Source organism: Clytia hemisphaerica, unplaced genomic scaffold (assembly GCF_902728285.1).
Source record: "Clytia hemisphaerica strain Z4C2 unplaced genomic scaffold, Clytia hemisphaerica genome assembly, whole genome shotgun sequence".
Lineage (NCBI taxonomy): Eukaryota > Metazoa > Cnidaria > Hydrozoa > Leptothecata > Clytiidae > Clytia > Clytia hemisphaerica.
Window position 1 is genome coordinate 188,819 of NW_027104387.1, and position 13,011 is coordinate 201,829.

A 13,011-nucleotide genomic window follows, 5' to 3' on the forward strand; every position below is an offset into this window, starting at 1 on the left:
CGACAATTTCCGGCTTTTTTCCATACATTGACCGACATTTTGAACAATTTTTGAATATTCTTTTTCCCTCTTAATGTTTAGTAAGCAGGCCAAAGAATTACGTATTTACCTTATTACTGAGGCGGATAAAGGGGATGTGCTCGATTAACCTTTTCTTTAGTTAAGAGTTTCTAGCACCCCATTCCTTGCTGATCTATAGTAAAGACATTAAAATGTAAAAGTTGAAATACAAAAAATTGTGATAATCTTTATGTCGCTTCTACTTAAGTTCGTTCTATAACTCAGTATGATCAACTTCCAAAAGCAGCTTGAAATGAAATTACAACAGCTACCACAATTCAAAGTTTCATGAAAGATACAGCACAAAACCCACCCAAAGGACTTTATTTAAATTAACATTATGAAGCTTTGTTACAGTAGATTCAAACTTATGTATCAGTGATTGCCGCCAACAAGAATTTGGATTGAATACATCGATTTCTTACTTACAAACTGGATAAAAACACCCCTGTCTCAGTGATACTAAATAGGTTTGGAAAATCACCTGCTTTTAAGAAATGGGTACTTCAAGTTTTGTTATTAACAGCTCTAAAATCCAGAGGACATTTCCAATATTTTACAGGGTGTGTCCGGAAAAAAAGAAGAAAATCAAAACAGATGTTAAAGCAGAAGTATAAACTTCCTATGTAGAAACTTTAGATAGATATACTTCCTATAAAAAACGTTTTTCGCTAGAGGATGAGCAGAAGCCTAGGGCCGATGCCACATAGATATTTAAACTGCTAATAACTGATTACTGCTTATCAATTTGTCGATATTATTATATTAAGATTAATTACATAATAGCGAATAAATATTTAGTTCCAAAGAAAATTTTCTATATACATCATACACATTCATTTATCAATATATTAACAAAAGCAACAACATTAACGAGATCATAATATTAGAGAGATAATCTGCTCTTCTTAGAGTGCGGACGAGACAAGGAGCTTATTTTTTGTTAAGCAATGACACTTATCTAATGAAGTTAATCGAATTATGGAAGCACAAAGATAAAAAAATTTTAGTAGGAAACAAACAAGAACTGTGGGAAGTATTAGAAACGGAACAGAATGTATTTCGCACTCCATATTTGCGTCCCGTTTTATAAACAGCTCCTCAATAGACTTGGGTATAATTTCAAAATAAATGGAATAACGAAAACTCAAAAATCGTGCTGTAGGCCCTACTTTATAACGCCAACCAACCCGTGTGAACGAAAAATCGATGTTATATAGAAAACATACTTACAACCAACTAACCGACTTAAAACGGCGACGGGTAAAATTTTGCTAAATATTACAATCGCAATCCTAAATACACATTGGTCGATTGCTCCATTACGTCATCATTTCAAAATTTTTCCAATCAGATTTGATTGAGAGTTAACCAATTTAAGGCCATAGGTACGGTAGTTAAAATCAATCAACAAATATTGATCGACAATCAATAGTTCGCCATCATTAATGATACCCATACAAAGAGTGATTCGCTTTCATAGGCTACCGTAATAAAATCGTCTTTATTCATTTGTTTTTGGCACTGGATAGCTACGTGAACACTACTTTCTTGTGATTTAGGCCCGATATATGTTGAGGCTATAACTTTACGTTTCGTGTCCGTAATGAGTTTTACTTGGTCTCGTACTGTATTGACAATGTCTTTACACCAACTCGTCACTAACGTTTCATCAAATGTTTTATCTCCAAGTTTACGTTTCAAAATTCCTTCTACGAGAACACGTATCTCGTTGACGCTTACGTGCGTTACGGATTTAACTTCTTTATTTTCCGTCGGCGTCGGCGGAGTCTTTGATACTAATGGTGTCTGTTTGTCGCCATATTTCGGAGACGGCGGTAATTTATAATTTCTATGTTGTTGTTGATTAGCATGGTTTAAATAATTCTTCTCAAAAACATTCGATTTGTTATGTTTCACCGGCTGACTTGATATATAAAGATCGTCAAGTGCATACGGTTTTTTCACAATACTGTTCCCTAACATTCTGGACGGCGTCTGTGGCGGATTTGAGACAGCCTTACTCAACGGTTTAATATTACTGTTCGTAGATATTGATGATAAAATATTGTTGTTATTCAAATCAATTTGCGGTGTAACTTCTCTCTGTGATATACCACTATTTAAGTGCTTCCCAAGAGTGCGTTTCTTCTTGTATATGTCCAATTCATTATAATTAGCCTTTGAAGATTGCACGCTATAGATGTAAGTAGGTTTGCTTCCTACTGATGAAGTACGATATGCTGTTGATTTCATAATGTTATTGTTTAGATCGGTTTCCTTTTCTCGTTCCAATTCGGATACGAGACCATCAACACTGTTTGAGCTGCTCGTCATACAATAATCAAATGATTTGGATCTGTTTTCAAATTCAATACATCTGTTTTTAACCGAAATTTGCTGTCCGTCGTTGAAGTCTTTTTGATTGTTTTTGTCAGTTATTTTATCTATTCCGTTTGTTTTATTGTCTGTATTGACAAATGTCATTGGATAATCGTTATTACTTATGACGTCATCTATTGTTTCGAGTTGATTGTCATGAAATGAAACTGGCTTGTGAAAACTAATCTCTTCATCATTGTTCGCATTATTTTTGCGGTTATTATAGAAAAGATTCGTTTTACTATCCTCGTAAATCCGATTTTCAATCAATTTCCAATCGGATTCAAGAATCGGAATAATATTGGGATAATCGGGATTCTTATCTTCGTCTTCTTCTTCAATGTCAAAACTAGTCTCTGTACTGTCATCATCTGAGGGAAACCAGGCTGGGCGAGGAGAAGGAGGAGTTTCTGAGATCGGAGATTGTGATAAGAGCAAAGAATTTCGAGGTGAAGGGAAATCAGTCTGATCGGCCCATGAAACTTTACGCCGGACAGGTGTTGTCGAATTCGGACGTTCTGGATTTCCAGTCTTCAAAATATCATCCTCCCGAATTGAAGGTTGGTACGCCCCCGCCCATGAGACTTTACGCGTGCGGCCGCTTGTCTCTTTTACAGTTTGATGTCTGTGAATTGCATCGTCGTCTGATTTCGTAGAGTTCAGTGAATAGTTCGAACCGATGGAGCTCCCTGTTGATAATTTTCGCGTACGTGGTCCACCCGGTGTAGACGGGGTCAAAGTAACGAAAATATTATCGTCACTTAGGAAGCTAGTTTTAGACTCTGTTCTGCCAGACCAGTGGAGATTTGAGCAAGACGCAGCCTTTTCTAAGGTGAAACTTGGTTCGTGTTGGTGACTATGTGATCTGAATACATTTTTCACATTACTGACTTTCTTACGAAAGCTTGTTAAAAATGGCGAGTGCGAATGAGCTCTGTGGTGTCCTTCAAAATAACCTTTTAGCCTTGATTCGTTTTCGTAGGATCGACTTTGCAGTGGAGAGGCTAGTGGGTCGTTTTTGTGTTTTGATGTGATTGGATCACTGCTGGTTTTGCGACTGATGCTGTACCACGATTTCTTTTTCTTTTTGCTTTGAGGCGTCAGTTGTGTATCAGGGTTACTGGAGTCCATTATTCCATTCCTAAAAATATCAAATGAAATATCATATTAACAGATTGTGATTGTGACAACAGATACCTAATAAATTCTCTAGCAAGACAAAATTATGTGCCATCTTTGAGTTGACTGAATATTTTGGTTGGATGGGATTTTTTTACGTCATTATAGTGGTCTAAACTGTCGTATTTTTCACTCAAACTCCCTTGAACATTAAGGACAATAGTTTTAACAATTGTTTTATTTAAGATACATGTGACCTACTTAAGAAAACTCCTAAAATCATAAATAAAAAAATCGCAATCTAAACCAGCAAACTGACGATAAAACTTTTATTCAATACAAAGCTTTCCAGCTTTCAAACATTAGAATTAGACAAGTTACTTCACAAAGATTTCTTTAATCACTCTGATTTAATAATTTCGGCCTATACCACTTAACCTAGGTTAGGAGAAAAGAAAAAGGCTCACTCTTTAAAAGATATTCTACAACCATCCATAAAGATGATGTATGGATTTTATGAAACAATTGTCGATTAACCCAGGTGTATCATATATAACGTATGCAATTGAGCCAAATTTAGCTGAAATTACAACATTTCAATCAAGATGCACTTTAAGTTTGTTCATAAGTCCCTCTGGAGCTTAAAGGAATTGTATAGGTCAACATAAGACAGAATGCAATTCAATATAGGTTTTTGAAAATGAAATATCTAAATTTGGAAGAGTTTAGAATGTTTTTGGAGGTATTCATTCACAAACCAATTAGCGAAAAAAAACCCGGAAGGATCGGGGAGTTTATGCCTTGCAATGTGGAAACGGTTTCGAAAGCTGTAAATAGTATCTGAGTTGCAACTTCTACCCTTCTAATCACACTGTTAAACAATATTTCACGTTTTTTATAAGAACGTCCAAAACCTTAAAGCTTTTGGGTGCTCTTAGCAGTCTCCGACCGCAGTCGAATGCAAACCAAAGAATCCTCATTTGATTACTATCTACCCGGAAAGGGGAGGGCGGCACGGGTAGGGCGGCACTCTTTCTCCCTGGATTGCTCCACTTACCCTTGACCCTACTCTTAATTGATGAGCGTCAAGCAGAGAGGTATCAAGTATCATTTTTTTGTACTAAGTACGAAGTCTTCGGTGTGACTCGGCCAGTTTGAACCCACAACCTTCCGCACCATAGTCGACGCTCTACCTTTGCACTACAGTCGCTATATGTTCTTTACTTTTTATGTTTTCAGAACAATAAATATGTTCTTAAAATATTCATAATTTTATACCAGTATTTATGTGCAATGCCTCGAGAAATTTGGTGTTTTCGAGTCCGCAAAAAAACTTTAAAATTTAAGAAGTAAAGAAATAAGGTAAAAAGGTTAAGAATTTGTTCTTACTGTCTTGGCCATCGAAACCTTATGTTCTAATGTAGTTTGTTCTGATAAAAAATGTGTAATAACAGGGGCTCATAAGAACCTTTCAAGCTTCAATAATCGTGCAGAAAATTCTCCTAAACTCGAAATCCAGGCGAACAGTCTTCCACAAACAAGCTCTTACAGTAATTCCAGGCAAAAGATTACTAAACTTTCCATAGAAAAAAAATATTATTTTTTAACATTTTAATAAAAAGATTGTTTTGACAAATTTGAAATATATTTTGGCTAAGCTTCATTGTATTTGGAGATTTTCTGGTATAAGTTAAAAAAAAATTAAGTGTGATTAAGTCGAGACGGTCAGTTGTATTGATTTGGAAAGAAATTTGATTAAGTATGAGGCTTTGAAATTAGGCTAGTTAGTTTGAAGAGACCCTGTTTAAGAAAAGATTCCATGGCAAATAGCTTTGGTCTTCTTTTACAGCCATGTCTATATAAACTCCAAAATACTATAAAGATCCGTAGCGTTTATTCAGAAACGTCTCATCAGTGTAACTCTCGATATGAGACTTTCATATTGGAATATCTTGAAGTGACCTTTTCGCTTCATCCATAAAATGACATCATCAAATGCTCGTACACACCAAACTATGAGTAAATTGCCATTCTAAAAGTTCTTTATTTCGACAGGGTTGAAAAACAGGTTGCACGGGTCGTGGCGCTCTTAAGCCCAGATTTATCGATCTAAGAAAACCTTATTAAAGAAAAGTATATTGTTGGGATAATGTTTCCCTACATGCGGCTCCAATATGTCAGTAATTATTTACTATCGCTGGTCACAAGGACCTGTTTGATTTTCAGATTTAATAGATAGGGGAAAATCGAGGGTTTCGGGTAAATAGATTAACCGAGTTGACCCAATGTGTTAAAAGTGTTAAAGGTGTAGAGATAGACACGTTTTGACTTGTAATGTAAGAAGTATAGCAACAAGCCAACAAAATAACATTTCTTAACCCAATCAGGAAAAAAACATGTTTTATAAATTTGTGTAATTTTTGTCAAGAATTCTTTTTGAAATCTTTTTGAAATCTCTCTGGCACAAGCAATTTCGTGTTTTTTTTAGTAAAATTTGAATAAAAGATCATTTTTGCGTTCTTAGAAGCCTTTCCCGATAACATTGACACAATCTTTAATCAGTTAAATCTTCAATACTACTCAAAGACTCAAGAAAAGGCGCCATAGATGATGATGAAATAATTTTCGATTCTAAGAATAAATAAATGCAGGAAAAATAGAAAGTGTCAAAAGTATAAACTCGTACAGCACCTGACCCCGAGAATGTAGTAAACCCCGAGAATGTAGGTTTCTCATTTTTTAGCATTGTAGGTCTAACGATAAATCAACATCATAAAAAGTTGTTTCAGAGCATACTGTTACATCTTACTGATTATTTCTGGACAGAAAATTTTAACTTAACTTAATTTTTTCCAACGAAAATCTGAATGGACGTTGATTGGATATTACCCGAATCGAGACATTTTTTGAATAAATCCTCTCTAAATCGAAATCTATTGGAATTAAGTTATGATGATAGGGTATTTTCTTAGTCCTAATGAACTAAGGAAATGGGGAAAATAGTCCATTTCACTATTTACTGTTCTGAGTTAGATATTTTGACGAAAATGTTTGACCTAACTTTTGGGGTTAGAGTTGACCTACAATTTGGGGGCCTTTATAACCCGACATAGAAAGTCTGTCAAATTATATAAAACTTGTTTGTTGTACTTTCATAACATGAAAGTACTACCTGAGAGATGCTTAATGTTCACATTTTGAGCCCAATCAGAAAATTTGCCTAACTTTGGAGCAATAGATTTTCTATTCCAATTTTCCAATTTGGATACTTAAGTAGAAATTTTTGGACCCGATGTGGGAAAAAGTTCCAGTGGGGCTGTGAGGCAGGGGTGTTGTTACATTATTCACATATTTCAACACAAAATCTTCAACCTACAAAATAAAAACAACTTTCTTGTCTCTTCTTTTCGTCCTTTCTTTTACTTTTTCCTTATTTGTAGCACGATGAAATTAATATGTTTGTTAATTTTTTGTCAGCGTATATTTCTAAAATATGAATTTCACTTGAAGAACAATAATTTCCGATGCATACCGAAATTCCATTCTCAACAATCGAATCTTTTCACCTACATTCTGGGGGTTAAAAAGTGAAAAAATCCAATTTTCAGAATAACAAAATACTCTTTAGAATATTGTTTTCGCATAAAACATTTCTAAAATTTGCTGTTAAAATTAATCCAATTGAAAAAATATCAACATTTTACTATTATTAGATTTAAAGCCATAAAACCAAACCTACATTCTGGGGGCTATAACGAAAATGGGAGTCAACTTCAAGGACCAAAAAAATTGGCCTATCTATCAAAAGTGACGAAACTAACCCCTGGGAAAGGATTTTGGGAGTTCAAAATTTCGTTGAAAATATTCAGTATCTTTAAAATGCAAATCTACATCTTTCAGGTCTGATTCAAATTTCACCTACATTCTCGGGGTCAGGTGCTGTACCTTTCTAACAATATTTAATATACCACTATAGGGTCCCAATGTCAAGTAAATGAACCAAAAATTGGGTGGGAATTTTTCTCAACCTATATATATTCTTTCTCATGAAGAATCCAAAAAGAAAAGGGAATAAATCTTTTGAATCTTACTAAAGAAAATTTAGTTGACACGCAAAAATTAGTTATTTTGGGTACTGTTACTCATGGCTCATTCGCACCTATCTTCTCATAATTTCTCATAATGACTTAAAAAGGGCGAGACTTGGTGATGAGATAATGACAAGCCACTGATAGCAAGTCATTACTCGAACTAATGTTTAATGATAATCATTCGTCTTCAACGTCTCATTAGCGACATACGTAGGCTGGATAGCATCGAAATCTAAACCAAAGCTGGAATGGACAACTTTCATAAAAAATAAAATACAGCCGACCAGCCAGTTTTTCAAAACACTAGAAATTTTATGAATAAAAAAGACAATAGAGTGCATGCCATTTCTCAATACTGTGGAAAATCGATGGCTTAACGATAAAAACAGAATATTCATTCCAATGATTTCCAATCTTTGTTTTAGAGTTCGATGGTAGATATCAATAAAAAAAAAAAGATCACCTAACCTGAAATTAACCTATTATTGATATATCGAAATTCGCCAAATATGGGTCAAGGTCAGATTTTCTATGATAATTCAAGTTTGTAAGATTTTTAAATGCTGAAAATCTGTAAGGAAGCTCAATAGAAAGAAAGTCAAATTAGGATTTTTATCACTTAAAATATGCATTTTCAATATTCAGTGGGTTACAACCAAGACAATATATCAAACTAACATGACTTGAGAGGTCTTGCTAAATGATGGATTTTCCAGTAGATATACCGGGAAGTTGCAACTATTTTGCTAAATTTTGGTAAACAACAGGGCTTACTTAGAATTCTTTTATACTGAAATTTCTCGTCAAATGACACATTGAGGTACAAAAAGGTATTTTGGTGGTATTTCCAATTAGAGAATGAGAATATTAAAATCTATGTTTTGTCTTTTTGTGGGCTACTTAATGTTTGCTAAGCTTTCAGCAAACATATTTTGGAAATTGAGTAATTTTAACCACGAAACTCTTTGGTGTGGGAATCTAAAGACCTCTTTAAGGCTATAAAAAAATGAAGCGAGAGTTTGGATCATGAAGGTTTGCATATAGAGAAGTGATTGATAGATCATCAGTCTACGAAGTCTGTAATTGAATTTTGAATGTCAAAGATACTCGACCACTTACGTCTTTTTCAAGGTAATTAAAACTAAGATGCCTGCCTGGACAAAAGCAATGTGATAAAGCCAAAGACTATAGAGACAAATCTTCAATCATTCCCAGGCAAGAAAATTGATGCCTTAAAACTTGTCTTTAGCTTTCGGCTATATCTCATTAGACAAAAGGATTTAACTGAGCTTGCGACTACGCTCATAATGTAGACTTTGAAAGCAGAGAAATTCCCTTTTCTTTGAGGTGAATCGTCTAAATGTTGGAGGTATCGTTTATTTAAAATACCCTGCGTATGGTCATTTTTCTTTTATCATAGGGTAGAAAAAACGTTTTGACGTTAGACCCCCACCCCCGTATAGAAAGCGGCATTACAGTGTATAATGTACCCATTAGGGATTTTCAGTAATTTACAAATCACTACTTCTTACGTGAATGGAAACTTGCAAGCCGAATGACCTACAATGTTACTGAAGAGATCTCTTATGCTGCGTAATGTTGTCAAGATTGGCCGCGATCAAAAGATATTCAAATACTTTATTCAATTATTTTACGCTTTTTTAAAGGAAAAACTCCAGGTCAAATCCATAAAGCTAAAATATCATCGAAAATCATCATCATAAAAAACCCTGGAGGATCTGCAACTTAAGGTGATGGATGAAAAATGTGTCTTGATTTTAGACATTTTAATCACTGGTCGATTTGATTGGATTGGATTCTTACCTTGCCAGAAGAACAACGCTAATATTTCTCCTTCATCTGACCGAGTTATGCTTTACTACATTTGGTTATTTGGGATAAAAACAGACAGGAATCTATCTAGAAATAAACTTCTAAATAGAGAGAAAGCAAGAAATTGGTAGATTTCCACCTTAGAAGATTCCTTACTTATTTAATTCCGGATAAACAACCGAAGTACATTGACAATACCCTTTCAATTATTATAATTAGCTAATTTTAGTTAATTACTCAATTATATAATCAGTGTAAGTACAAAGCGGACGTGGATATTACGGATATTAAGCTGGAGTGGAAAACCGATAGTCTGAGAAAATTGAATCGGTTCAAAAGAATTTAATCAAAATATTGTCGACTCTTCAGAAAACTAACCTCTATAACTCAAACTTTCCATAACTCGAACAACTTCTTTTTCTACTTGACATTTCGAATTATAACAGCTCATCAATTGCAGTTACTTGCAATATGTAACCTAAACACCCTTGGTTCATATTCTCTCCAAGCATATCATAAAGGGACACCAGCAGGGGCCACTGTTCAAGTTACAGAAGGATTCGTATCATGAGGTTCGAGTTAGAGAGAGTTTTCTGTAGCCATGGAATAAGACTAGAGGGAACCTTTAAATCCAAATCAAAAATAAACAAACTTGAGATAATGTAACAGACCAGACTCTTCCTTATTGGAACTTCTACAACTCAAATCTCTATGATTCCAACTAATTCCCAGTACCCGCCAAGGTGAAACCCTTATAAAATTCGTGATATTCATGACGTTCCGTTTTACAAAAATTACAAAAAAAAACTCAAAAAACAGGGTGTTTGCCACTAATTTTGAAATTAAACAATAGCGACAAACTTTTGTTTTGGAATCTTAAAACGTTTGTGAATATCTTGAATGCTTTATATAGTTTGATTCTCTCGGTAATTCAAACAAATAAGATTCCCCTTTCGAATTCGAATTAGGGAGAGTCAACTGAAAGCATTTCTTTTCTACTACCTTACATGTATACCAAGACTAATCCGCCACTGTACTCTAACGAATAAATCCAGACTTATAAAAGCTACTCTACCTTTAATGTGTAAATAATGAGTTGATTTTTAGACTAAAATTTGTGTATAACGCCACAACGACAATTAGTTTAAAATCCAAACAATTTTTCACAACAAGACCTAAACTTGTTTGTATTTTGAAAATTATTTGCATTTTAGCAGTGTCTGAGAAGGTCCATTTCGTATATTTATCTGTTAGAGCTTGTTATACGTTTTTATAAGTCCCACGGGAATACTAGCCTTTTCGATCGCCGCTGAGAGAGGAAAATGGAACTTGTGTGAGTTTGCCAAGACTTTCGAAAAAGGTGAATGGGATGGGACAGAAACTACTAAAAATTAGCCTTAATCTTCACTAATTATCACCAAAAAAATTTTTGGTGTCTTCTGTTGCCTCAGGGACAGGCGAATCTGTTTCCTGTCCAGCGGTACAACCCCGTACCACTTTTAGCCTGAATTCCCCTTCCGAAACAAACGTTGCAATAAATTTCCAAATTATTTTTAGCAGTGACTAGATTTTACCAGGCTATTTTGGATTTGACTAGACTCACTTTGACACTTTGATAGACTGAACCTTGACAAGACTTTACTGGTTCTTACCCAAAAACAAGTTTTACCTTGCACTTAACCTCGCTATTTCACTCAAGGACTAACAATGATACTTTCTTCAGCTTACCTTATAAAATGCCTCTCATCTCATCTCAGACAAGAGAGTTCAGTTACATTGCTATGTAGTTCATGTCAAACCACAAACACGATTGACAATCCCCATCATAAACCTGACAATCCACATCAGCTGACAAATACACAAACAAAATATTGTATCCTTTTTAAATGCCAAGTATCAAATTTGATGGAAACAATATCATGAGAGATGATCTGCTCGCTTAATTAAATCCATCGTTTTCCTGAGGTGAATTCAACAGCGCTCTTAATTAAACCTTGCTGTGTGCCTGGGGTTAATTTTCTTTTTGAAACAAAAATGACAAATGGGGCTTTGTATGCTTGGAATGTATTCCATTCTGTGATAAGATAAAAAGTTTTTCCTTTAAGCCATCTTTTGATTTCACCCTTTTTAGTTTGTATGTTTGCAGCACACTATAATCTGTAGGACCCCTGCTTACTTACAAATTCTCCGCAAAACATTTCTCATAAACAGAGAGAACAGAGAGATATGAAAACTCAAAAATGGAGACTGAAATTGAAATTTTGGTTATTTTCTAGCAAAGGCAGATACATAACCATACATAATAAGACTTCTCAAAGCTGAGCTGATCTATTCCATGTTGATAGTCTCTATTGACATGTTCATTGCAGGCTACAGATTTGAGTTCAGTGGATATAAAGAAGAAAGATATACGATGAAACTCACCGCTCTTGGACGTCGAGAGGATGGTCGGGTATTGCTGCGATGCTTGGACATGATGCATGGAACGATTTCTTCTTCAATTGGTGTTGGAGAGAAAGTCTACGTTTATGGCTTGCTACACCAGTGAAATGACCATTCAAGAAAACCATTATGTGTGCCCACCAAAGGGTCTCCTTTCCTTAAAAAGTTCGGCTCCTTTCGGCTCTTTGTTCTGTGGTAACTCTTTCAACGATTGGTTGGTTGCAAATTTTGAAAAACTGAATCCGGACGGTTGGTAAGTTAGATGCAAACGAATCTCGGTAGAAATTTCAGACTTTAAAACTTCGACCAGTATGAGCTTCTGATCGATAGCGAAACTTCCAAGTTTTGACTGCTAGCTAACCGTTCCAAACCAGTTAATACAACTGCTCAAGATTAATTTTACAGTGCCTAATAAAGATATCAAAATAAATAGTTAATTGAAAGAATTTACAAACAGTCAGATAAAATATTTCAATTAATTATAACCCCATAGTAAACTCTGTGAATCACTGTGATGTGTGATGTGTAGTGTAGCAGGAATCCTCACAACGCTTCTCAAATTATCAAAAACTTATATGTCTGGGTAAAAAAACTGTAGTCGAAATTTTTAGCAAAACTATTTTTTCCGGCAGCCTCCTCTCAAGTTTTTTGTGCTTACCACTCCGTTCATTTCAGTCTTCCGTCTATTAGCTCTCTTAGTAGACTGTCTTTAGGATGCCTTTCATAGCTAGGGCGCACCATGAAGCGGTTACCGTGCCCTTGATGCTACAGAAGACCCTCCCTTATTCACCGTCCCCATCAAGGAGAAACCATTTTAAAACACTTCTACCATTCAAATCTCTCTGTAATTTGAACAAATAGGATTCCACGCTTTCGAATTATCGACAGTCAACTGTAACTCTAACACAAAAACAGGTGAAACAACATTAATACTTGTTGAAAAAATTGTAAAATAAGCAATACGCAAGATATATAACAGGACTGACAATTCCTTATATTGACCACCAATGGACTAAGACGAGCTGCATTTGTGTTATTTTAACTTTTTCAAGTAGGGATTTGTTTCACGAAAACGCATTAAAGG

General features: G+C 34.9%; 1 protein-coding gene across 2 annotated transcripts; it reads right to left on the reverse strand.

Annotated features, from left to right (window-relative positions):
• Positions 1–660: 660 nt before the first annotated feature.
• On the reverse strand, positions 661–12,440 carry LOC136819472 (uncharacterized). 2 transcript variants are annotated; one of them, XM_067075705.1, is made up of 2 exons: positions 11,910–12,440; positions 661–3,583 (listed from the first exon to the last, which is right to left on the reverse strand). In XM_067075705.1, exons 1-2 carry the CDS (start codon positions 12,053–12,055, stop codon positions 1,489–1,491), a joined length of 2,241 nt encoding a protein of 746 aa, XP_066931806.1. In that variant the 5' UTR covers positions 12,056–12,440; the 3' UTR covers positions 661–1,488. The 2 variants fall into 2 exon arrangements, with proteins under 2 accessions (XP_066931806.1, XP_066931807.1); XM_067075706.1 differs by lacking the exon at positions 11,910–12,440 and adding an exon at positions 11,214–11,372.
• Between the last annotated feature and the right edge of the window lie 571 nt (positions 12,441–13,011).

Bases quoted from the DNA above. Each gene is read 5' to 3' on its own strand.
- LOC136819472 (XM_067075705.1), bottom strand. From the start codon at position 12,055: ATGGTTTTCTTGAATGGTCATTTCACTGGTGTAGCAAGCCATAAACGT. The intron at 3,584-11,909 runs GTGAGTTTCATC...TGATATTTTTAG, and splicing joins CCTCTCGACGTCCAAGAGCG to GAATGGAATAATGGACTCCA.